General features: G+C 46.0%; 1 protein-coding gene and 1 non-coding gene across 2 annotated transcripts in view; both read left to right on the plus strand.

Moving 5' to 3' along the window:
- The window catches only part of GRIK4 (glutamate ionotropic receptor kainate type subunit 4), a 901,771-nt gene extending 875,121 nt beyond the window's left edge, over positions 1–26,650 (plus strand). Inside the window, 4 exon segments of the mRNA XM_060251811.1 lie at positions 1,157–1,382; positions 6,230–6,358; positions 16,762–16,880; positions 25,350–26,650. Coding sequence (XP_060107794.1) covers positions 1,157–1,382; positions 6,230–6,358; positions 16,762–16,880; positions 25,350–25,715 — 840 coding nt within the window. The 3' untranslated portion in view covers positions 25,716–26,650.
- TRNAV-GAC (transfer RNA valine (anticodon GAC)) lies at positions 23,454–23,529 on the plus strand. The gene has a single exon. It is a non-coding gene; the product is annotated as a tRNA-Val (tRNA).
- Positions 26,651–27,149: the final 499 nt, after the last annotated feature.

Genomic DNA, 27,149 nt, shown 5'->3' on the forward strand with positions numbered 1-27,149 from the left:
GCAGCTTCTCGACAACTGGGGCTAGCGGTGGCCCTCAGAGGGTGTTGCCTCCCCTTCAATGGTTTACTCTAGGGATCCCCAATGTGGTGCCTATCAGTGGAGAAAACAACACCTTTCCTGGAAGCCACCAAGTATTTTTAGGCTGTGGGAAGAGCCAATTGGGGGTTTTGTCCAGCAAAGCTTCTGATTGGCCATTGGAGATTTAATGAGCCATGCTGGTTTTTAAAAACATTGTTTTTGGCAATAGCTGCCACTACAGCACAAGGATCTTTGCCATGTGGCTGAAGGTAAGCTGCAGCAGCCATTTTGTGTCTCTTTTAGCAGCCATAGGGAACACTTTCCCTATGAAGAAACGTTAAAACGCTTGGGGCTCTTTAGCTTGGAGAAACACTGACTGAGGGGTGACATGATAGAGGTTTACCTCCTGATGGCACTTGGGTTTTTTTGGCCACTGTGTGTCACAGAGTGTTGGACTGGATGGGCCATTGGCCTGATCCAACATGGCTTCTCTTATGTGACACAGAGTGTTGGACTAGATGGGCCATTGGCCAGATCCAACATGGCTTCTCTTATGTTCTTATGTGACACAGAGTGTCAGACTGGATGGGCCATTGGCCTGATCCAACATGGCTTCTCTTATGTTCTTATGTGACACAGAGTGTTGGACTGGATGGGCCATTGGCCTTGATCCAGCATGGCTTCTCTTATGTCCTTATAGATGAAATACTGTGTCTGGACAGTGATGCTCTTATTCTTGGTGCTTGGGGGGGGGGCGCAGTGGGAGGGCTTCTAGTGTCCTAGCCTCACTGATGGACCTCCTGATGGCACTTGGGGTTTTTTGGCCACTGTGTGACACAGAGTGTTGGGCTGGATGGGCCACTGACCTGATCCAACATGGCTTCTCTTATGTTCTTATGTTCATCTTTTGGCTGCACCCACCACACTGTGTCAGAATTCTAAAGATGCCTGCAGGTTCAAAAATGTTGGGGACCACTGGTTTACTTCATGGTTGTACACAATGTTCAGCCAGGATCCAGCCCTCCCAAGTGTGTGCCTCAGCCCTCGAATGCCCGTTTCCGGCCAAGAGCAGCAGTTGTCCCATTGAATCTGACCATGATCCCTGCCTCATCTTGGCTGCTCTTTTGCTCTTTTGCAGAACTCCCGGTACCAGACGTACCAGCGAATGTGGAATTACATGTATTCCAAGCAGCCAAGTGTCTTTGTCAAGAGCACAGAAGAAGGGATCGCGCGAGTGCTCAACTCCAACTACGCCTTCCTGCTGGAGTCCACCATGAACGAGTATTACCGTCAGCGCAATTGCAACCTCACGCAGGTCGGGGGCCTTCTGGACACCAAGGGCTACGGGATTGGCATGCCAGTCGGTAGGCAGTGAAGCAAAATTCTAGCTATTCCGGGCTGTCTGCAGAGGATCAGAGCATGAATAGGCTGAAAGAGTTTTAGAACAGATGGCAGCTTCATTCCACAGCCCTCCTGTAGGCCTCTTGGCTTCAAAGGGGTATCTCTGCCAGATCACCGCGTGTTCATGTATTCATCTGGGTGGCATCTCAGATGAAAGGCTTAAGAGCATTCTATTAATGCTCATTTTTGTACTTGGTCTACTCTTTGTTCAGCCTAGATTTATCTATTTCATTTCCTATACTTCTCTACCACTTTTCCACAATGCTCTGCGGTTTTCCAGTACAAGCCGATGCAGATAATTTAGAACTCATCAGGCCTTGGATTCAGCAGGAGCTCACAGGAGTGCAGCTCCTGAACCTCTCTGAGGGTTCCCCCTCTTCCTCCCCACCTACCTTGTCCATTGAATAGGAGGTGCAGCTGCATAACAATCCCTGGATTAGGAGAGCAGCCAGCCAGCCACACACCAGGGGCTTTGCCACGCCCCCAGCAGCCCGTATTAACCCCTGGAGAAGCCCGCACCACCCTTTCTTCACTTCTTATGTGATTTTGGGTGGCAGGTGACTTGCTGGCCTTTTGACTGGGGGGGGGTGCAGCTCAGAAGGGTCCCAGGCGAGCAAGGCCTGCTTGGACTGGCTGGATATCTAGGTATTCCAAGCAGGCCTCGCTCACCTGGGGCTCTCCTTTGTTGTATCGGGTTGCTTTTGGCTGGGGGGGTTGCATATGCTAATGAGTTATGCTAATGAGCTCTGTCACATATTTTTCTACAAAGCAACCACTGGAACTCATAAAAATGTAGACATGAATTAAAACCAAGTGAATACATTTTCTGACAGATAACACCTTAAAACCAACTCTGCCTAGGCAGCATTGCCATATAAGCTGCAAAGGGGAACAGGAGGGCCTCATCCGAGGCAGCAGCCCATTCTACAGAGATGGGGCCACCACCAAAAAGATTCTTGCCCTTGCAGCCACAAATCTGATTTCTCTTAGGGAAGGAAGTAATCCTGATTTGGAAGGTCTCAAGGAAGAAGAAAATGAGTAGATTCTTACTGATGGACAGTTGGGAAATTGCCAGATGGAACAATATTACCTTAGTCCTAAAATAGACATTGGGCTCTCTGTAACGCTAGCTGCATGATAGCTCCTAGGCAGTTGCTCCAAGTGTTTTTCCATGGGTGAACAGGAGCAAACAAAGAAAAGAATATGGGAAGGACAGTGATGTCGCAGAAGTACTTGTGCCCTACAACAAACCAGAATGCAAATAGAAATGCAAATAATTCAAGTGCTGAGAAAGAGGGTCTCTTGGGGGGAAAAAAGACATTTCATCTTGTAAGCCAGGCCCCTTCTATGATTTTGAATCAGTTTAAGAGCTAGAATCAAGTCCTAGGAGGCCTCTCCAATTAGATTTTTCAGCTCCTCCTCTCCTTCTGGCTGTTACTGAGAATGCCTGCTGGTGCTGAGTGTCTCCACTTTTTAAAATACGCCTGTACCTGTGTCCCTCTTTAAAGGCATATCCTTTTCTTTAAAGATACATCCTTCTGGGAGGAATGTGCCTCACATGTTTTGATCATTCGAATTATCTTCTTATGGGAATAGTTAGATTTGAGTCCTGTAGCATCTAGAACATAAGAACATCAGGCCAGTGGCCCATCCAATCCAACACTCCGTGTCACACAGTGGCCAAACCCCAGGGGCCACCAGGAGGTCCACCAGAGGGACCAGCACTCCAGAAGCAATCCCACTGTTGCCCCCCAAGCACCATGAATACAGAGCATCACTGCCCCAGACATAAGAATATAAGAGAGAAGCCCTGTTGGATCAGGCCAATGGTCCCTCCAGTCCAACGCTCTGTGTCACACAGTGGCCAAATAAACTAGGTGCCATTAGGAGGTCCATTACGGGAGCCAGGACACTAGAAGCCCTCCCACTGTAGCCCCCTAAACACCAAGAATACAGAGCATCGCTTCCCTAGTCAAAATGTTCAATCTATATGTTGTAGCTAACAGCCACTGAGAAGAAGATGATATTGGATTTATATCCCGCCCTATACTCTGAATCTCAGAGTCTCAGAGCGGTCACAATCTTCTTTACCTCCCCCCCTCCACTCCACAACAGACACCCTGTGAGGTAGGTGTGGCTAAGAGAGCTCTTACAGCAGCTGTTTGTTCAAGGACAACTCCTGCAATAGCTATGGCTGCCCCAAGGCCATTCCAGCAGGTGCAAGTGGAGGAGTGGGGAATCAAACCTGGTTCTCCCAGATAAGAGTCCGCGCACTTCACCACTACGCCAAGCTGGCTCTGCTCCATGCGTTTGTCCATCTCGGATACCAACAGGCTTCGCGAGTCCATCTCAGAGACCAACAGCTTTTGAGAGTAAAATTTTCTTTCACCAGATTTGATTCTGAAAGCCTGGAGGTTTTGTTTGTGTCTAAGGTGCCCCCGGACTCAAATTTTATTCTTCTGCTGCAAACCAACATGGTTATCTTCCTTATGGCTTGCGTTCCATAGTACTTTGTAACACAAGCTACAAAGGACCTACAAAGTACTTTGGAGCACAAGCCATAAGGAAATTCTCCAGCACAAGCTTGGCTCCAATTAATGTTAATTAATTCATTGATTAATACTTATATGACACTGAGTGTGTGTGGTGGGGTTAGCGTTTCAAAGGCAACAAATCAATAGTTCATGTATCTTTTTATTTAACCTCTGCTCTGCTATTAAATGACCTAATGGGTTTCTGCGAAACTGCATAACTGTGTCGGTCTTCAGAACTGAATGATGTTTCGGTTACTCGGGTTTTTTGCCATTGAGGTTATTTTCCCTGCCGTTATACAAAAGACGAGCACTCATTTTAAAGCACACTTTGTCTTTGAATGGAACAGACTGAATACGAACGAGGGCTTGGGGTGGAGCAGGATGGAAATGTTGGGGCTCTAGGTTTGATGCTTTCTGGACCTGATAAGACACTGTGGTACTTTCCAGTGTGTTGTGAGAACTGCAGTCAGAATCCATAAGGCGTTGGACAATAAGGAGGATGAGGAGCCGAAGAAAGGGCTCTAGTCCCTAGCAACCTTTGGAAAATAAATTATTTGCAGCTAGTAAATGTTGTTATAAAATGAGCAGAATTCTGTATCCTTCTCTGCCAGAAGTCCTTGGGCTCTTCTGCATTCTCATTTTTGTATGTCTCTATTGCTTTGGGTTTTTGTTTCTTTTCTGCATGTTTTGCTGCCTCTAGTGGTTGATTCAATGTAACATTGCTGTTTGTCTAATAAAAACCTGTGAGTTCTAGAAGAAGCAAAACATGTGGACAGAAGGGGACAGAAGTAACCAGAAGGGGATGAGCTGAATGCTCTTCTGCATTCTCATTTTTGTACGTCTCTATTGCTTTGGGGTTTTCTTTCCTTTTCTTTTCTGCACGCTTTGCTGCCTCTAGTGGTCGATTCAATATTACATCGCTGTTTGTCACATAAAAACTTGTGGGTTCTAGAAGAAACAAAACATGTGGACAGAAGGGGACAGAAGCAACCAGAAGGGGATGTGCTGAACACATTCCCTGCTTGGCCTTCCCCTATCTCAAGTGCCTCCCCCCAGACACTTTTCTCCAAGTAGGACTTCCTGTCAGAGCCCACCTTGGAGGTGAGGGGGAAGCTTGGTTTGGGGAAAGGTTGGGCCCTACACCTCTGATGTAGCCAATCCTCCAAGAACTTACAAGGCTCTTTTTTGTAAGCTCTTGGAGGATTGGCTGCATCAGGGATGTGTGGCCTAATATGCAAAGGAGCTCCTGCTAGAATTCTACCCCTGTGTATATCCATCTCAAAAACCAACAAGATTTTCGGAGCTTAAGCTTTTGAGAGTCACAGTTCCCTTTGTGAGATCTGATTCTGAAAAGTTGATCCCATGGAAATCTTGTTGATCTTTAAGGTGCTCCTGGACTCATATCTTGGTGTTCCACTGCAGACCAACATGGCTGCCTTCCTGAAACTTAAACCAGTATGTCCTGTAGAGCATAGGCCATAAGGAAAGGTGAGCAGAATGTTTAAAGGGCAAAAACCCTGTAGTCACACCTTAGGCTGAGTTTACAAGGGGGGAAAGCAGTAGTGGTGAGACAGAGACCTGAAATGTTAGACTGGACTAAACAACTTCAGGCTGTAGGGGGAAGATCACATGTGGGAAGAGTAAAAACTCCACACAAACGGCACGTGTAGAGAGAAGCCAGAACCTCTCTTCCTGCTAAGTTCATTCTTGATATGCATTAACATTTTGATACTGGAGCACATGCAAAGATGGAATCCACCATATGCAGTTCAAAGTGATACAATCAGTCCATTCCACTGCCCCATTTTTTATGCATGTGCAAACAGTGTTGCCAAACTTCAGGTGTTGCCTGGAGATCTCCCACTATTCCAGTTGATCTCCATATAGTATAGAGATCAGATCCCCCGGAGAAAATGGCTGCTTTGGAGAGTCAACTCTATGGTATTTGAGGAGCCTCCTCTCCCCAAATGCCTCTCCCCCTCCCAGGCTCTACCCCCCCCTGCCTTCCCAAAAAAATATCTCCAGGTATTTCCCCATCCAGGACTGGCAATCCTATGTGCGAACTGGGTGCATAGCTGCAAAAACAAATCAATCCAATAAACCACAAATCAGATCTGCTTGTTTTAAAGAAGCTAAAATGTACGTAAACGGGGAAAGTAAAGTGCACCACTGTAAAGGTCAGTTCTATAATAAACCGTATATGTGTGTATATATGTATACACACATACAAGCACCGTTTCTGCTCCCCTTTTCAAGCGTCTCTCTTGGCTTTGCAGGTTCAGTCTTCCGTGACGAGTTTGACTTGGCCATTCTCCAGCTGCAAGAGAACAACCGTCTTGAAATCTTGAAACGGAAGTGGTGGGAAGGAGGCAAGTGCCCCAAAGAGGAGGACCATCGAGCCAAAGGTAAAAGCACCAGCTGCCTCCCTTCCTGCGATATCCCCCCCGTTAATGAAGATGTACCTTGCAGGGGCCACCACTGATGAGAGCAATGGAGGTTCCTGGGCCAGGTCACCTTTGCAGCACACCGATTTTAGAATCCTTCCTTCTAAGCTGAAATATCTTTCTTAATAATGTGAGGAGGGAGGCGAGGCAGTGCTGCTGTGCCTCACGCGGAGTGTTTTTGCCTGGGGCAAAGAGAGTGAAAACAACTAAATGACAAATACTGGCGGCCATATGGATGGCAAAAATGGGCTTCTAATGAACGTCCGTGGTGCCACAGCAGAAAATAGATCACTCGAGGGACACCATCCAAATCCGGAGGTTCTTTAAAGGGGGAGGGGGGGAGGAACTCTATCGAAAGTGGCTGCTGGTTAATGGTCGAATCTAAAGAAACGTTAGAAATGGAAAGCCAAGTAGCAGAAACTCTAATAATAGCACTGGCGCTGAAGGGCAAGGCCTTGTGGGAGAGCTATGCAAAAAGCACCCCTAAAAGACGCGGCGCTAGGCTGATGTCTCAGCACCAGGAACAATTGCCAGTCAAAAGCTGTTGCTGAATATTTTTGGCACTTGCCCCAAACTCAAGCATGGAAGTGTTTTTCTCCACTCCTAGGGAAGCTAAAAGGTTTGCTGGCTGAGAGAAGGGCCTTTTAACCCTTAAAGGTAAAGGTAGTCCCCCTGTGCAAGCACCAGTCGTTTCCGACTCTGGGGTGACGACACATCATGACGTTTTCACGGCAGACTTTTTACGGGGTGGTTTGCCATTGCCTTCCCCAGTCATCTACACTTTCCCCCCAGCAAGCTGGGTATTTACAAGATCACAGAACAAAAGCCAATAGGGTTCCAAGCCCAACCCCAGAAATATCTGGGGACATTGGGGGTGGAGCCAGGAGACTTTGGGGGTGGAGCCAGTTAACACTGGGGTGGAGCTAGGGGGAGGGGGGAAACGGCGCTGGGGAGCGTGGCAAGCCGCCCTGTCTCAGAGCGGGCAACGCCGCTGCGCCGCTGCCGCCTCTTCTCCGCTCGCCGTGGCTGCTCCTCCGAGATGGGCTCAGCCTGAGCCCATCTCGGAGGAGCAGCTGTGGTGGGCGGGGAGGGGGCGGCAGCGGCGTGGCAGCCTCGCCCGCTCTGGGATGGGGCGGCTCGCCATGCTCCCCGGCGCCGTTTCCCCCCTCCCCCCGCTTCCGTTTTTTGGGGGAGCGGGGGAAGAGGGTGGAAATCCTGGGGTCCCTCGCCAGGGCGGGAGGGTTGGGAAGCCTAAAAGCCAAGCAGGCTTGTGGCCTCTGCTTCTGTGGAAGATCAAGCATGACGGAGCCTGGAAATGCAAACAAGACAGACCACACACGCTGGGCCCAGATGATCAGCTTTTGTTTGCATTGTGACGCGGGTCACAGTAAAGAAGCTGGTGCTAGTGCACGGGCTACACAATTTAATTCTGAACATAGGGAGAGATGAGAAAAACCTGCATGGGGGGCATTAGGGGGAGAAAATAATTTTTTCTCCCTGATGCCCCCAAATGTCAATGTTTTAGAAAAATTGGGAGGCCTTTGAAGCCAAATGAAGTCCACGTTTCCCATCCAGCTCTTTGGTTCTCTCCTCAAAATGTATGAAATATTCCCCCGTAACAAAATGCCAGAGATGCCAGCGATGCTCCCTCTAAGTTAGTGTGAGCTAGCTCACAGCTCTTTAGCTTCCAGCTCCCACATTTTTTGTCTTAGCTCAGGAATAATGGCCCCAGAGCAAGCTACTGTCATGCCAGTAGCTCACAATGCCAGTAGCTCACAACTTAATATAAGAACATAAGAGAAGCCATGTTGGATCAGGCCAGTGGCCCATTCAGTTCAACACTGTGTCACACCGTGGCCAAAAAACCCCTGGTGCCATCAGGAGGTCCATCAGTGGGGCCAGGACACTGGAAGCCCTCCCACTGTTGCCCCCCCCAGCACCAAAAATACAGCGCATCACTTACCCCAGACATAAGAACTTAAGAGAAGCCATGTTGGATCAGGCCAATGGCCCATCCAGTCTAACATTCTGTGTCACACAGTGGCCAAAAAAACCCAGGTGCCATCAGAAGGTCCATCAGTGGGGCCAGGACACTAGAAGCCCTCCCACTGTGCCCCCCCAAGCACCAAGAATACAGAGCATCACTGCCCCAGACAGAGTGTTCCGTCTATAAGAACATAAGAGAAATCATGTTGGATCAGGCCAATGGCCCATCCAGTCCAACACTCTGTCACACAGTGGCCCAAAAAAACACACCAAGTGCCATCAGGAGGTTCACAAGTGGGGCTAGAAGCTCTTCCACTTTGCCCCCTCCCCCCAAAGCACCAAGAATACAGAGCATCACTGCCCCAGACAGTTCCAATAATATGCTGTGGCTAATAGCCACTGATGGACCTCTGCTTCTCTGGTTCTTCCCTGTGGAACCAAAGGATCTGATTTTTTTTATTGCCACAAGCAACTTCAATGCCAGTAGCTCACAAAGTAGAATTTTTGCTCACAGGACCCCACAGCTCAGAGAGAATATTGGTTGCCAGCCCCCCCCCCCACAGCCACCTTCAAGGGATGGGGGCATAGGGTTGCCAGAAACAGGTTGGGAAACTCCTAGAAAAGATGGGGATGGACCCTGCAGAGGACAGAAACCTCAATTGGGTACAATGCCCTAGAGCTGGGGTGGCCAACGGTAGCTCTCCAAGATGTTTTTTTGCCTACAACTCCCATCAGCCCCAGCCATTGGCCATGCTGGCTGGGGCTGATGGGAGCTGTAGGCAAAAAAACATCTGGAGAGCTACCGTTGATCACCCCTGCCCTAGAGTCTACCCTTCAACGCATGCATTGTCTCTGGGGGAACTGTTCTCTGTAGTATGGAGACGAGCAGTAATTCTGGGGGATCCCAGGTCCCATCTGGAGGCTGCATCCCTAACAAGTACTGATATCATGTTGCTTCTAAGACCCCGCTCAAAGCCACTTCCAGACATTTGCCTTGAATCCCGGGCTTGTTTAGCAGACTGGATCACGTTACAGGCGTGTTCTTGAGTGCCTCCCTTGGCTTGAGCCGGGCGCCTAGAGACTTTCGAGAGCACTAATTGCTTTATCTTGACATCTCAAACGTACAATGGGCTTCAAAGGGATGAAAATAAAACTGATAAATTATGAAATGCCGACTCCCAACAGAGGGAGGAGGAGGCGGTGCCATCTGGAGAGCTGTCACTCAGCGGAGAGCAGAGAAGAGAGCAGGTTCTGACAAATCCCAAGCACAAAACCCAGCAGGTGGTCTGAGTTGAGTGCCTGGTGGTGGGGGAAGGGAATTCAGGAGCAGGTATAACTGAGGTTGTTCTGGTAGAGAATGTGGTAACTGCAGGGCTTTTAGGGTTTTTTTGCACCAGGAACTGCTTTGCATATTAGGCCACACATACACACACACACCCCCCGATGTAGCCAATTCTTCTGAAGCTTACAATAGGTCCTGTAATAAGAGCCCTGGAAGCTCTTGGAGGATCGGCTACATCACGGGTGTGTGGCCTAATATGCAAAGGAGTTCCTGCTACAGAAAAAGCCCTGGGTAACCGTCAGGGCTTTTTTTTTGTAGCAGGAACTGCTTTGCATATCAGGCCACACACACCCCCGATGTAGCCGATCCTCCTGAAGTTTACAGTAGGCCCTATACTAAGAGTCCTGTAAGCTCTTGGAGGATTAGGGTTTGTAGAATCTTTCAGGCTCAAGTGCCATGTTCTACTGGAGAGTTTTTCTTCCAGACGTTTCGTTCTCAGCTGCGGAGAACATCCTCAGTGGCGTTGCAGCCAGAGCAAGCGCTCTGACCTTCTTGGCTGCTGTGCATTGAGTGGGGCCAGGGCTGCTGGAGAGCTGCTATTTCTAGGCTGGAGGGGGTGTGGTGAAAGGGCAATTGGTTTGTGGATGTGCCCATTGTTTGGTGGGGCTTCCTGGAAGGGTAGTGATAAGGAAACTGGCTGTTGAATGTGACCATTGTTCTGTGTTAATTGCTGGGAGGGTTGGAAGGGGTGTGAAGATAAGGAAGATGGTTGTTGACTGTGCTGATTGTTCTGTGGAATATGCTGGTTGTTCTGTGACTTTCTGCAATTTATAGTCTGTAGGGTGTTTTGCAGAGCTGGGTACCAAGACTGGTGGATGAAAATGCCTTCTTCCTTTCTGTTAAAATTGTGCTGGTGTTTGTAAATCTCAATAGCTTCTCTGTTCAGGCGGGTATGATAATGTGAGACCGTAGAAAGGACTTCAGTTCTTTCAAAGTGGATGACGTGGTCTCTTTCTTGGATGTTCTCCGCAGCTGAGAACGAAACGTCTGGAAGAAAAACTTTCTCCAGTAGAACATGGCACTTGAGCCCGAAAGATTCTACAAACCCTAATGATGTTACCAGCTGTGAAAACCTGAAATCTTTGATCTTGGAGGATTGGCTACATCAGAGGGGTGTGGCCTAATATGCAAAGGAGCTCCTGCTACAAAAAAAGCCCTGGCAACCATGCAATAATTAGGACTGCTGCTTTTACTGTGCTTGTGGCAATAAAAAAAAAAAATCAGATCCTTTGGTTTCACAGGGAAGAAACTCTGATAACTGAGCCAGTTAGGAGGACTACCACCAAGGATAGTCCGATCTCGTCAAACCTTGGAAGCTAAGCAGGGTCAGCCCTGGTCAGTATTGGGATGGGAGACCACCAAGGAATACCAGGGTCGATGCACAGAGGCAGACAATGACGAATCACCTCTGTTCAGTTCTGTCCTGACTTGGATGGCCCAAGTTAACGTGATCTCATCAGATCTTGGAAGCTAAGCAGGGTCAGAACTGGTCTGTATTGGGATGGGAGACCACCAAGGAATACCAGGGTCGCTGCGCAGAGGCAGGGAAAACCCCAAATTACCGCTGAATGTCTCTTGCCTTGGAAGTCCTACGGCGTTACCGTATGTCAGCTGTGACTACAGTTCCTTCCTGTATTACAAATACTGGTTCCCAGGTGATTTGCAGAGAGCGAGAGCTATATAAAGGCCCTGCCTCTCGTAAATGCTCCATTTAGGTTTTCTACGGCTGCCTTCTTCTTTGCCATCCCCTGATCCCTTTACCTGTCATTGCTGTTCGAGGGGAAGTCTGTTTGCTTACAAAGGTGTGATTTACTGAGTGGCAGGTGTGCCCCAGAGATGCCGCCCTGAAAGAAATTATGGAGAACGACAGAGAGACATGACCTGCTATCAAAAGCAAACAAACAAACAAACAAAGCACGTCAACGATTTAAAAGGAGGATCAGTGAAGACTTGTGTCTGAAAAGCTTCAGGGAGATTGTCAATAAATCCTTCCTTCTCATGCTGTGATTTACTGCTCCAGAGGAGGGGACCAGAGATTTTATAGGCATCCCAGGTGATTAATAGTTGTACGTGACAACCCCAGCAGGAGCCGGTAGCCACCGCATGGTTCATAGTAATCAGTTCAGCCAAGAGAGCCAAGAGCAGCCAGGAACGCAGATGGAAGTGTTGCTTAGATACCTCCACCTACAGGCATGGGTCCCCAAACTTTATCTTGAGCTCAGCACATCTATCATATGCTCATTCCGGGACAATTAAAATAACAATTAAATGCCATCAGAATGCAGTTGATTTATGGTGACCCCCTTCGAAGGGAGAAGTAAAAGTTGAGGTACACATCTTCAATGTGCTTTGTCAGAAGGAGAGATTCAGTGTTTCACAGGCTGAAAATATTAGTGGTTTCACAGCTATACGAAATCAGGGTTGCCACCTGTGCGTTGGGAAAGACCTGGAGATTTGAAGGATAAAGCGTGGGGAAGGCAGGGTTTGGGGAGGGACCTCACTGGCGTACAGTGCCCTAGATTCCACCTTTCAAAGCAGTCATTTTCTCCTGGAGAATGGATATCTGTCAACTGGAGATCAGTTGTAATACCAGGAGATCTCCAGGCTCCACCTGGAAGTTGCCAACCCCAAATATAAAATACATAGGGACAGACCTTTGGGGCCGTGTCAAATTGATTACAGCCACCATGCTTAATGGTAGCCAGTAGTTCCTGTGGCCTAAACACTAAAATTCCTTCTGCTGTTCAGAGGCACAAAGCTCTTTCACGAGATGCAATAGGTATTTCAATGATGCCATGTTATGTACTATATTTACCCAAATGCAAGATTAGTTCCCCCACCACCACCCAGGGATGCCATAAAGAAAGAAAGGCAGCAAAGCACTAGAAAGAAAGTGAAGAAACTCATGTGGTTTTTCTTTAATCCTACCACTGATCTAAGAACATAAGAGAAGCCATGTTGGATCAGGGCCAGTGGCCCATCCAGTCCAACACTCTGTGTCACGTAAGAACATAAGAGAAGCCATGTTGGATCAGGCCAATGCCCCCTCCAGTCCAACACTCTGTGTCACATAAGAACATAAGAGAAGCCGTGTTGGATCAGGCCAATGGCCCATCCAGTCCAACACTCTGTGTCACATAAGAGAAGCCATGTTGGATCAGGCCAGTGGTCCATCCAGTCCAACACTCTGTGTCACATAAGAACATAAGAGAAGCCGTGTTGGATCAGGGCCAGTGGCCCATCCAGTCCAACACTCTGTGTCACGTAAGAACATAAGAGAAGCCATGTTGGATCAGGCCAATGCCCCCTCCAGTCCAACACTCTGTGTCACATAAGAACATAAGAGAAGCTGTGTTGGATCAGGCCAATGGCCCATCCAGTCCAACACTCTGTGTCACATAAGAACATAAGAGAAGCCATGTTGGATCAGGCCAGTGGCCCATCCAGTCCAACACTCTGTGTCACATAAGAACATAAGAGAAGCCATGTTGGATCAGGCCAGTGGCCCATCCAGTCCAACACTCTGTGTCACACAGTGACCAAAATACACCAGGTGCCATCAGGAGGTCCACCAGTGGGGCCAGGACACTAGAAGCCTTCCCGCTGTGCCCCCACCCCCAGCACCAAGAATACAGAGCATCACTGCCCAAGACAGAGAGTTCCAACAATACCTGTGGCCTCCATCAAATCACTTCTTCCTTTGCTTTCTGTTATGTATGTATGTGTTATGTATGTATGTTTTGTATGTGTTACCAAATGGTGTTCCTACCTGGCTCATTGGAGCCTGAAGGACTGTGCCTGGGGACTAAGGAATGATGGGCAGGAGGATCCAAATCCCAACTGCCCTGCTCCAATCACAGGCCCCCTGCTGGTTTGAATGACCCAAAATTGTTCTCTTTCATTGATCTGCATGGTTCCATCCCAGACTCTTGGCTTGATTCTATCATTATCCCAATTTACAAAAAGAGGGGGTTGGAGTTACCAGAAAATTCCCCCCCCCCATTAGTTTATTACCTTTAGGGGGCAAATTGTATGCCAAACATTTAGAACTCCGATTAACTGACTGGATGTGCCTAGATAACATCATAGGCCCTGAACAGATTGGCTTCTCCAAAGGCAAATCTGCTATAGACCATTGCTGTACTCTGGCCTTCCTTGCTGAAAAATATATGCATACCAGGACCAAAAAATGATATGCTGCCTTCGTTGACCTGAAGGGTGCATTTGATTCAGTAGATAGAGCCCAACTATGGATTAAGCTAGGATACCTGGGAATGGACCCTCGTCTGCTGTTTCTCTTGAGGAAACTTCATTACAATACCTTTTGCCAAGTGAAATTTTCTTCTAGTGGTGACCCGACTAGTAGAATCCCAGTGTTAAATGGGGTTAAACAAGATTGTGCGCTGGCCCCGCATCTTTTTAATTTATTTTTAACTGACCCGGCACAATATTTGAACCCTATTAATGGTCATCCGCCTAAACTAGCAGGCCGAGCAGTTCCCTTATTACTTTATGCCGATACTACCATCCGCTCTTGCACAGGTGTGGGCCTGCAAAGGTATTTGAATGCCTTCTATGACTACTGTAATTGTAATTCACTCTCTATCAATTATGCCAAATCTAAAGTAGTTGCCTTTGCAGATTGCTGGCACCCACAGAGATGGTTTATTGGCAACTCAACAATTGAACAAACAGAATTTTTTTAACACTTGGGGATCACTTTTAATCACAAGTTAAGCTGGGTTTCACATCGTAACAACACCGTCAACTTGGCTAAACTCTCGGTTGCTCAGATTAAACAGTTTTTCTTTGCAAGGGGCAACCAATTAGTTCCGGCAGCGATTAAAGTGTTCAAAGCTAAAACGCTAGCCCAAATTTCTCTATGGTATCCCTATATGGATCTCAGCATTTACCAGGAAAGCGGAGGGCATTCAAGCCTCGTTCTTTTGACAAATTCTTGATATGCCAAAGTGTGTGTCCTGCTTTGTTCTCTGCTCTGAAGTGGGTCAGTCTTTGGTGGAGACAAAAGCCTGGATCGCAGTGTTTAAATTCTGGCTCAAAATTCACTTTAGAACAGATCCTAACAGCCTTCTTGATTGTCTGAAAAGAGACCCATAAATCTCATCTTGGTCAGCAGTTCTTATGTCCAAACTTAACCAGTTGGGGATAGAGGTTGATGATTTTTTTACATCTGATGAGTCATATATCTTCAGACGTATTGAGATTGTTGGAGTTGGAGGAAACGAAACTACGCCCAACAGACCCTTATATTTGCTCTCCAGCACCCTTAGGTCTTTATGCTTTCTGTTGCAAAATGCCCCATTATCTATCAGACTTAACCACTCCAAGTCATCGCAGGGCATTTATGTCGGCTAGACTAAAGGTGTTTCCCTCCAAAGTTCTACAAGGGAGATATCATCGAGTCCCTTTAGGCGACAGACTCTGTTCCTGTGGAGCGAATATTCCCGACTCAATTCAGCATATATTGCTTGATTGTTCCATTTATCCTAACCTCCGCAAAGATTTATTTTGCAAGCTTTCTTTCTCCCCAGATTTGTCTATTCTGTCACCCCGTTATTATTTATTGAACGATACTGAGGGGGAGGTTAGCGAAGCTGTGGCAAAATTTTTGGCTGACATCCTTACATTTAAATCTGACCATGTATGAATGCATCTGTAATCTCGGTTTCGTTTTGATTTTATCTCCAGTGTTTAAATTTTATATTCTGTGTATTTTTATTCGTCACTGCTTATGCCATTAAAGGTTTGGTATGGTATGGAATGGAATGACCCAATAACATGCTAGTGTGGGAACCAAGTGTTGTTTATAGTTGACCCAGCGGGCCCCGTTCCTCAGTTCAGTTAGTGCAGCCACGCACCATGCTGTACTTAATAAAGAGCTCGTTATCACTACTACCTCGCCTCTTCGATGCCTAAGAACTCACTATATTATACTTTCAATGCCCTTCCCAGCTCACATACTCTTGTGTTCTTGTTCATTTATAATGACAGTGTCCTAGGAAAGGACTCTGCTGTCACTATTTATACCTAGCTGACCGAGTGGAAACTTCAGGTCTTCCCTGTGCTAAAAAAAGAACGTGGTTCTTTGTATGCTATAGGCAAAGAACAAATTACATTTTGGGGTCCCTGGAATGTATCTTGCCTAATGTTCTGATCCTAATTTCCATTCAATTCAAAACTCGCTCCACTATTCCATCAAATACATTCAGGGCTTTTTTTTTTTTGTAGCAGGAACTCCTTTACATATTAGGCCACACCCCACTGATGCAGTCAATCCTCCAAGAGCTTACAGGGCTCTTAGTACAGGGCCTACTGTAAACTCCAAAAGGATTGGCTATGGGGGGGGGGAGGGGAGGTAGCTAATATGCAAAGGAGTTCCTGCTATAGAAAGAGCCCTGAATACATTTGTAGTGCAGGATTGTTTCCCAGACATTTAAAGGGGCAGTTATTTATCCACACTTCCAGCAGGACTGGACGTTCATGTTTTGATAGCCAGCACACGGCTTTCCTTGAACTCCTGAGATCTGGATTTAACCCTGAACAGATGAACGTAAGGTATTTTCCTTCCAGTCAAAGTTAACAGGGAAAGAGATGCAGCCAGTTTGGTGCAGTGGTTAAGTGTGCGGACTCTTATCTGGGAGAACTGTAGGCTGGCTATCAAAAGCCGCGTGTTGGCTATCAAAAGCTGTGTGCTGGCTATCAAAACATGAAACCCTGTTGTGGGGAGGGGAAGGGAAAGACGATTGTATGATGCTCTGAGACTCCTTCGGGTAGTGAAGGGCAGAGTATAAATTCAATCCCCTCTTCTTCTCGATTGAACCACTGGTGTAAAAATAGCAGCATTGTGATATTATCTGATTGTTTTACTGTTTTAATATTGTTTATTTTATATTGTTAGCTGCCTTGAGTCTTTGTAGAATGGGCGGGATATGCAGCTAACGTAATAAATAAATAATAATGGCTCCTTAAAAGTTAAGTCTACAATATTAACATTGGTTGCTCTTTCTGTTGGTAGGCCTGGGAATGGAGAATATAGGTGGAATCTTTGTGGTTCTGATATGTGGTTTAATCGTAGCGATTTTTATGGCGATGCTGGAGTTCTTATGGAGCCTTCGACATTCTGAACACTCTGAGGTAAGAGGCTATGGGGGGGGGGAGGGCAAATTCTATGGTTTCAATTATTTTTTATTTGTCTTTGGTTATTCTACAGTCACTTTGAGTCCCAGTTGTTTACTGACTATTTCTTTCCTTGGTGTAGTGGTTTTGTAGATTGGTTTTATATTTCTTTTTTAGACCAGTTCTACTACTACTACTACTTATCATCACCATCTCTTTGTTTAGATATAGTTTTCTGGATTGTCATGAACTGCCCTAGGGACCCTTCAGGATAGAAGAATAGAACTTGCATTTCCTAGCAAATAATTATTAAGTTAAGCATGACACAAAAGCAGCGGGCGCCAGAACTAAAGTTTGGTGGTGGATTCTCTGTGTGGTTAAAATCCTGGATGAAACTGAATGCCATCCATGGTGACTAAAAACTCAAGAAAATGTGAAAGAGTAGAATGCAGAATAGATGATTGTTCAGGATACAGGCAGAAAGACTTGAGTATTCCAAGTGATACTGATAGACACTAGACTTTTCTCTGATTTTTAAGGTCGTTTTCAGAATTCTATATGGAAAGTACTTTTGTATATGAATTAAAACTATATGTACATACTTTCATGAGTCATGCTCAAACCACAGAAGTTGCTACCTGTCCATATGCTTGAAAAGCATTATTGGCTGTGCCTTCCCAGTGTAGAGAATTGCACAATGTGAACTGGTCATGATTCTCACAATTCAGGAGGCAACCATATTGGTGGAATCAACTGCCGGAAGAGGTTAGGGCCTTGCGGGACCTCGCCCAGTTCCGCAAGGCCTGTAAGACAACTCTATTCCGGCAGGCCTTTAATTGATCTGGAATGACTGATATGGTGTGACTGATGTATATCTCATATATACTGAACGTCATTTGAAGTGAGATAATACCAAATATGATTAGCACCAGTTTGTTTTAACTGTTTTAATTGCTTAACTGTACAATTGTTCTGATTTTGCTGGTTGTGAGCCGCCCTGAGCCTGCTTCAGCGGGGAGGGCAGGATATAAAATTCAATAAATCTAAACCAAGATGGCAACTATAATATAGTGCGGTGATGGCGAACCTATGGCACGCGTGCCAGAGGCGGCACTCAGAGCCCTCTCTGTGGGCACGCGCTCTCCCTTGCCCTTCCCTGTACATGAGGCTTGGCTCCCTCTGCCGCCACCCTCGCCTTCGCTCCCTCCTCGAAGCTGCAATGCAGCAACGCACCGTAGCCCCCCTCCTCCTCAGAGGTGCGCCAAGCCGCACTGCGCTTCGCTCCCCCTCACTTGACACACTCTCCCCTTTTCTTTTATCACAACGAATCTATGAGGCGGGTTAACTCAGAGTATATTACTGGTCCAAGATTTCCCTACAAGCTGCCAGGGCAGAGTGGGCAGACATTAGCCTGGAGATGAGGCGGCTGAGAGGTGATATGATCACCATCTTCAGGTACTTGAAGGGCTGTCATATAGAGGACGGTGTGGAATTGTTTTCTGTGGCCCCGGAAGATAGGACCAGAATCAATGGGTTGAAATTAAATCAAAAGAGTTTCCGGCTCAACATTAGGAAGAACTTCCTGACCGTTAGAGCGATTCCTCAGTGGAACAGGCTTCCTTGGGAGGTGGTGGGCTTTCCTTCCTTGGAGGTTTTTAAACAGGGGCTAGATGGCCATCTGACAGCAATGAAGATCCTGTGAATTTAGGGGGAGGTGTTTGTGAGTTTCCTGCATTGTGCACGGGGTTGGACTAGATGATCCTGGAGGTCCCTTCCAACTCTATGATTCTATATGAATCAGGACCTCCCAGATCTGATTTGGACACCCTAATCACCAGCTCCTACCAAACACACCATATTTTAATGTATTCTTTTTTCCTAATGGCAAACTAGAATGATGTTTATAATGTATGTTACACGTTCAAAAGTAAATTAGGTGGACAGGAACACCTCTGGGAAAGGCATGTTCTCAGTTTGACCCAGACTTGCAAGCAACAGAGCAATGAACAGGCTCCATTTATTGCCTTATGACACTCTCACCATCATTCTCCCATTCTGACATGTGAATGCTTTGTTGGTTTCCTAAGCAAATCCTATCCAGACCAAACGTTCTTTCTGTTTGTTAATTTCACTATGAGTTGTTTTTTTCTAAACTAAAACCTCAGTATTCAGGTTAAATTGCCGTGTTGGCACTTTGCAATAAATAAGCGGGCTTTGGGTTGCAGTTTGGACACTCAATCTCTAAAAGGTTCGCCATCACTGATATAGTGGGTTCAACGCATGGCAGAGGCTAAGTGGTAGTGAAACATCAGCTCTTTATTAGGTACAGCATTAGTTGGGCTGCACTTCAAGACTGAGGAACGGGGCCAACTATATACAACTCAGGGTTCCCGCTCAAACATGAGATGGACATATATGGACATATGAAGCTGCCTTATACTGAATCAGACCCTTGGTCCATCAAAGTCAGCATTATCTACTCAGACTGGCAGCAGCTCTCAAGAGTCTCAAGCTGAGGTTTTTCACACCTATTTGCCTGGACCCTTTTTTTGGAGATGCCCGGGATTGAACCTGGGACCTTCTGCTTCCCAAGCAGATGCTCTTCCACTGAGCCACCATCCCTCCCTAAATGCGATTAGGTCATTCAAACCAGCAGGGGGGCCGTGATTGGTGCAGGGCAGCAGAATCCAAATCCCATTGTTCCCAAATCCCCAAGCTCCATTCGTATGGCTCGAATGAGCCAGGCAGGAACACCCATTTCAGTCTTCAGTTGAATCCTCATGGCTAACCAAGATGGCTGCCTAACTGCTGCTGTTATGTTTAATTTGTGTTTCCCGATATACTGTCTGCCAGGTTTTTTGCTATCAATTTCACATTCAAGCAAAGCCTTAAAGATTATTACGCACTCTGCTGATTCCCCAAAGTGTGTGTGTAGAGGGAGAGGGATAGACCACTGCAGTTTCTCAAGCAAGAGTTCAGGGTGTGAAACAGTAGTAAGCACTTTAGCAGGATAGTTTTGTCACATATCTTCTCCCTCTGACATTTTCAGAGGGTACTAACTATATCTGTGGTATGAGACTTGAAATAGCTTGTTGTAAATTACCTGTCAAATATTTCTCTAATCAGTCTGAATTTGCCCATATTAACTTACAGCCTTCAACTTGCTGATATTTCTCAACTCCTTAGCGCACTTGTTGAAATATAGCTACTGTTTCATCTATGAATGAAGCAGTAATATTTCAAATTTGACAGATCGTGTGAAAGTTTCAGTCAGTGCTATAAGAAACTATTTTATGATTATCTCAACAGTATAAGCAAAGAAGTCAGCAGAAATAGCAAACATAAAGGACAACAGAGTTTACATTTCTATGAGACTCCACTGTTAACCATTGTGACTACCTTAGTATATGATTAATGAAGAGCCATGACCTTATGTTGAGATGGATTTCATTTTAATCAACATTGCTTTTAAAAATGATCAGTCCAAGGGTTTTTTCTCCATCAGTCATGTGAACCTCAAAAGATTATGCTATTGTTTCTTCTCTATCGGTTTGTCCATTTGAATCATAGAACCATAGAATCATAGAGTTGGAAGGGACCTCTAGGGTATGAACCTAGTTTTGGTACCAACCTAGATGCATCACGTTTGTATGTATTTAAAACATTTTAAAACTAAATTTGGAATAATTGGAGATCAATTACCATCAAATGTTATCTTTAAAAGCTGGGACTGGAATTGAATTAGGGGTACTTTTTGGAACATTTTCTCCTGCTGCAAAATGAGTTTGCATTTTGTGGAGGAGCCCTGCAAAGAGAAGGCGCCCCACCCTTGTCACACTCTTGACTCGTTGGTCTCCAAGGTGCAGCTATGGTACCTCTCTGTTTTCCCTTGTAGGGACAGGTGTCTAGCTGTTCTACTGCAGACCAATACCCCTGACATACATACAGATCAACCATGCATCTCACCCATAGCTGGTATCCATACAAAAATCTTCACAGTCCCAATGCCCTGAAGGTCTCAAGCTGCCAGTTATTGTTTGAAAACAGCCTTTTGTCACCATCGTTCAACCAATCCAATTGGCCTATGTGATGACATCACTGAGGGCATATAGATTTTGTTCGGACTTCGGGCAACATCTCTTTAGGTAGAGCTGCCCTTAGTTCTACAGTAGGTTTCTTCTCAGTGATAGCCAAGTGTGAGTGGCTGCACGGTGACACAGTTAAAACAAGGATTTCAAAAAGAGGGAGGGGAGTCAAAGCTAGATTCAATCGAGGTGGCAAACATCAGTGAACGCACATGAGAAGGTAAGTTTTTGCCTGCTTTTCTAGAAACGTTCCAGGTTACCCAGGAACGGCTCATCCACTAGGCAAACTAGGCATTTGCCTAAGGTGCCGGGAGGGAGGGGGCACCAAATTGGGCTCCCCCCCCCGGTGCCCAAGGCAACCGCCTAAATTTGTCTCCCTACCCACTGACACCTCCAGCCCCCTCCCTTCCACCACACTCCTGCCACCGCCCTCCCCCCTGAAGCTCGCTGCAACAACGCTGAGCCCTACTACCGGCTTCTCGCAGCCACATCTGCGTGTTTTGTGAAGAGACAGGTGGAGAAGACTTCGCTCCCCCCTCACTTCCGGTTCTGGAAAGGAGGGGAGAGAAGCCTCCTCCATCCGTCTCTTTACAAAACGCACAGACGCGGCTGCGAGAAGATGGTAGTAGGGCTCAGCGTTGTCATGGCGAGTTGGGGGGGGGGTGAGCGGAGCGCAGCAGGGGGTGAGCGGAGTGTGGTGGGGGGCAGCCTGCCTAGAGTGCCATGTGTTGTACAGCCGGTGCTAAGGTTACCCTCCACAAAAGCCTCTTCTTTTTTTGTGTGCCAAAAAAAATTCACTGGAAAAAAAAACTGCTAACAGATCTTAGCCACTGTATTATAATTACCAATGAAGGGCTGATTCCACACTAACCTTGGCATGAGCCAGGCTTCCGTTTGTCTCCAGAGCAAGCTAGAGATTTTTCACCAGTTGTTCCGCGCCACCATTTTGTGCGGGGAAAACCTGTGATTAGCTACACCACAGCATAAACCTCTGTTTTTTCAGCTTTACATTGTGGCATGGCAAATCACGGGTTTTCCCCATGCACAATGGCATGGAGCAAGGGGTGCGAAATCACTAGCTTGCTCTGGAGAGAAAGGGAAGTCTGGTGCGGAGCAAGGTTAGCGCAGAATCGGCCAACGTTTAGGAAACCAGCATTTTGAAACGGGGTTGCTAGCTTGAAGATACCTGGAGATTTTGGGGATGGAGCGTGAGAAAGGCAGGGTTTGAAGAAGGGAAGGACTTCAGTGGGGTATAATGCCATAGCGTCCACCTTCCAAAGCAGCCATTTTCTCCAGGTGAACCGATTTCTGCTCTCAGAAGGTAATAATAGCAGAAGCAGAAGATAATAGCAGAAGATTTCCAGCCACCACCCAGAGGTTCCAAGGAAATCTTTTATGTTGTTGGTTTCCCGTGTGACCTCTCTCATGGTATGTTGTTACCATCCAGAGGTTAGCAATAAATGCATAGATGTGGATGGAGAAAAATGGGTATCACTAACAAGGAAAGACCTTTTGCTTAAAGACTTAATACCTTCAATTGACCTGAGAGCAGTTCATTCAGTGACATCATGGTTTGAATGTGTATATGTTGAAGAGACACCTTTAAGAAGCTCTTTTGCATTGGAATCAGCTTGGCTCTCTTAGGAGACATTTCAATAGTTTGGTTCCAGTATTGCAAGACACTGCTTTAAAGAATTCATCTCCTTCCTTTTAATTTTAAAACCCCCAAGATGGCTGACAAGTGACAACTAAAATCATAATATAAAGCCAGCAACAACACCTGTTTAACGGTGCTTGAGGTGTAGACGTACAGTAATCCATCACAAAGGAAGAAGGAGATAAGATATTTGGGGGGGGGGGGGGGGGTGCACAAGATCCATCTGTTTCATTTTGTGCCAGTGTCAAAGACACTATCTGTAAAATATTATGTAGATGGTGTTTCTTTTTTTATGAGTACCAATCCAATAGTAGTACAGAGAACACCTTCAAAGTACCATAAGCAAACCCAAACAGATTGCTCTCTCAGCCCCACCTACCTGTAGTGTGTAGTGCTTAAGTGTGCAGACTCTTAGCTGGGAGAACCGGGTTTGATTTCCCACTCCTCCACTTGCAGCTGCTGGAATGGCCTTGGGTCAACCATAGCTCTCCCAGAGATGTCCTTGAAAGGGCAGTTTCTGGGAGAGCTCTCTCAGTCCCACCTACCTCACAGGATGTCTGTTGTGGGGGAAGAAAATAAAGGAGACTGTAAGCTACTCTGAGACTCTGATTCAGAGAGAAGGGAAGGTATAAATCTATGGTCTTCTTCACAGGGTGCCTGTTGTGGGGGAGGAAGGTAAAGGAGATTGTAAGCCGCTCTGAGACTGTTGAGATTCAGAGTATAGAGGAGGATATAAATCCAATATCATCTTCTTCTTAGTTCTCTGAGGAATTGCAAAGATGTATTATTTAAAAACACACACACACACACATTTTGCTACTTTTCCTGTTAGTGACAAATTATTATGGGGGAAGAGCCATGGCTCAGTTGGTAGAGCATCTGCTTGACATGCAGAAGGTCCCAGGTTCAATCCCTGGCATTTCCAATTAATGGGACCAGGTAGTAGTAGATGGAAAAGCTCTCTGCCTGAGACCCTGGAGGCCTGCTGCCAGTTTGAGTAGACAAAACTGACTGTGAGGGGGGCTGATTCAGTATAAGGCAGCTTCATATGTTTAAACTTTGGGAGGGAATCTATGAATGGGTAAAGTGTGTGGACATGAAAATGTGTTTAAAATATTTGTATCCTACAAACACACAGGATACTAAAACAATTGGCCAGTACATCACCTGCCTCAGCGACAAGGCAACAGATAAGTAACCTCTGGCAACAAGTAAAATCAAGAAGAGCAACAAAACAGTAAAAAGAAGAGCTGTGAAAACAGCAATGTGTGCAGTAAAAAGAACAGTAAAGAAACTTCTGACAGTGGAAAGCACTTGCATGGAATGAAAGTCAATGTGGGCATTGTTGTTCGGTTCTGCAGAACATGACAAACTAGTTGGTAAATACGGTCAATCAGTACAGAACAGCCTATTTATATTAGTATCACAAAAATAAGTTATACGTAATTCTTGAGATTATGCGCAGTGCCGCTTTGAATTTTTTTATTGTTGATTTCTGAATCTGACAGGGAAATGTATTCTTTTTTGCACTTCTCTGGGATATTTATATGATGACTACAATTTTCACTTCATGAAGAGAACATGTGGTTATTATAAATGTCTTGTTTGGGTGGAATCATTATATGCATTTCTGTTTATAGAAGAGACATTTAATTTTTTTTAAAAAAGATGTGAATTAGACATAAACCACACACCACTAAATTATTAGAACAGCAAAAGAGCCCAGGGTGAGTCCCCTGTGTGTTTCATTACTCAGCTCTTAGACCTTGTGAAACATTCAAGGTTTCTCGATTCTCACTGAGATGATAAAATTGTGCTCGAGTGTGTGCAATTTCATACTGGCTGAGTGTTAGATATTCTTAGAGGAAAAACATATTATTTAGCAGAGATCAACATTAGCAGAGCAACAAGAAAGAGGCAGAAACCCTGCGTGCTTTAAGAGTAAGATTGCTTTTACTTAAACTAGCAATGGGGAAAGGGTATGCTGGGATCAAAATAACCGACACTAATTTCTACATCTTTACTGCTAGAGAGATATACTAGGATTGGCATTTCTTCCCTAACCAAAGATGGGAAGAACGGCCATAAAATGCAAAGTTACAAATACATTGATTTCCAATCACAGCACTAGATTTAAGTTGATTTAACTAAAGCCTCCTACAAGATTGAGGGGGGGGGGACAGAGTAACAGACTGGTTACAATGAATACAGGTGACTTCCCGTTGACCAATGAACACAGTTAACTCTATAATTACTGAAGTGTTCCTAACTTGCTAAAACCCAACACTGAGTGTTCCTCCCTATAGAAAATGCTGTGTGTTCAGAAAACTGGCAAGTGCTAAAAACCTTCTCCCTAACATCTACATATTTGTTACATGTAGGAGTTTATGTTTGTTTTGCATGAAGTCCAAACATAAGGCTACTTTACCACTTCAATAAGAAGCAAGGCCAAGTGTTGCTGAGGTTTACGATGCGAGGGAAAAAAACGGGGTCATTGATTCCAGCTCTGATAAGACAGCAGCAATTTCAATTCAAATACAGATATAAGAAGTTTTGCTAGAGTCTGGAAGGATAATCAGCTATCAAATCCGTGTAGAAACATTTATAACTGTGCAGGCTTCAGCTAAAGATTCTGAGATATCGAAGAGACGAAAATGCCTTGGGGACCAGAGGGTTTTCAGAAAAGGTACTGATGTTAAGACCCAGCATTTGGAATCTGACATTATGCTTATTTCCTCTCCCTAGGTGTCTGTCTGCCAGGAGATGGTGACCGAGCTGCGAAGCATCATTCTCTGCAAGGACAGTTTCCACCCTCGTCGGAGGCGAGGGGGGATCATACGAACTCGTCCCGTTATCCAAGAAGAGCGGAGAGCTCGCACCACCACCACACTCAGCAATGGCAAGCTCTGTGGTGGGGGCGATCCGGATCCGCTGGCACAGAGACTGGCCCAAGAGGCTGCTTTGGTAGCTCGAGGCTGTACCCACATCAGGGTGTGTCCCGAATGCCGGAGGTTCCAAGGTCTCCGGGCACGGCCTGGACCCGGGTCCCCTGCACAAAGCGACGAAAGCTTGGAATGGGAGAAAGTGACAAACAGCAGCGAGCCCGAGTAAAGGCAGCGGGGACGCGACAGAAGCTAATGTTCCATTTTACAGAACATGAGACTTGTACACAGTGTTGAACTATTTTTAAATTAATAAAGCAGTTCCCCCAGCTTCCCCAGGGCGAATCAAAGCTTTGGGCTGGGGGATGAGCCCAATGGGAACTTTTTGTTACCTGTCTTGTGTGAGAGTGTCTCATCTACCTACATTTGGAAGCCCTCTGGAGGAAACCCCGCCCCCCCCTCCCCGGGCCAGGTTTTGTCCTGCGAGGGCCTTTTCTCAGCTGCTTCCCATGCAGAAACCAGAGAAAGGCATAGGCAAGGCTATCTGGAGGATGTAACCAGAGTCACAGTATGGAAGATTCACTATCCTAAACTGGGTGATTAAGACAACGTTGCCACTGTACGGACTTCATAAGAGGGGGTTTCTTGGGAGGGGGGAAGGGGAAGGTAATCGATTTTGTTTTGGTATTTCCGGACCCAGAGGGGTTTGGTATCTCCTAAGTTCATGGGACAAATTCATTGGTTCTCAAAGGGGAAGTTGCCGATAAGAGGGGAGATCTCAGGGGGACAGTTCCCACATGGATGAAGACACTGACAAAGGAAGTCCACTCAAGGAGTATATCAATACCAAAAAAAAACTAACACCAGTTGAACTCGAGGCCTTGAAACAGAAAATCAAGGGTCCTGTCTTTATTTTATTTTTTAAAAAATATATTCCCTCTTACGTTTGTGTGTGTGCGTGCATGTGCAATTGCACTGGTTTTAAGAAAACGAACCACTGGCAAGAAGACGTGGGGAAGAGAGGGGCGTTTGCCTTCTCCCACCAGTAGAGGGTGGTAGAACTTAACTCTCCCAGGTTGTCAGCTTCTGAACACCATCTTAGCACCGTCTTAAGAAGGCATTCGCACAACTGGAGGCTCGTCGTCATGATGGGCTCAGTCGTTTTTTTTTAGAAAGGTACCGAACCCCCCACCACTTAGATCCATTTCTGATCCACTAGTCTAGTTGTTCCAGTAGAGATCAACACAGCTACCCTCTGAAACTAACTTCTGATCCAGACGCCTTCTTGTATCTGAGAATCTCTTTGCTACTAAAAGCCCTTGAGTAAAGGTCCCTTGGGCTCAAAGTCCAAGGCATTTCTTTAAAAAGGTTCAGAGGACAGAACTAGTCAATGGTCAGGAAATCCTTCTTAGAAGCAACTCTGCAGATGTGAGGGTTTTTTTTCCCATGGGAGAGTTTAATTTCCTGATTTCTATGCAATTTCTGATTGTAAAATAAGAGGAAGAAAATCAAAAAAGAGGGTGACAAACAAACATGGTCAAAGGATATCCTGTTGGGGGGGGGGGTTGTTTGTTTTTTGAATGTACTGAATAAAATATGTCCTTCTATAAATATAGAGCTTTTCCCTTTATACCCGTGATATCAGAGGTAGCTGGTGTCCCAG

This window comes from Heteronotia binoei, chromosome 12 (assembly GCF_032191835.1).
Source record: "Heteronotia binoei isolate CCM8104 ecotype False Entrance Well chromosome 12, APGP_CSIRO_Hbin_v1, whole genome shotgun sequence".
Lineage (NCBI taxonomy): Eukaryota > Metazoa > Chordata > Lepidosauria > Squamata > Gekkonidae > Heteronotia > Heteronotia binoei.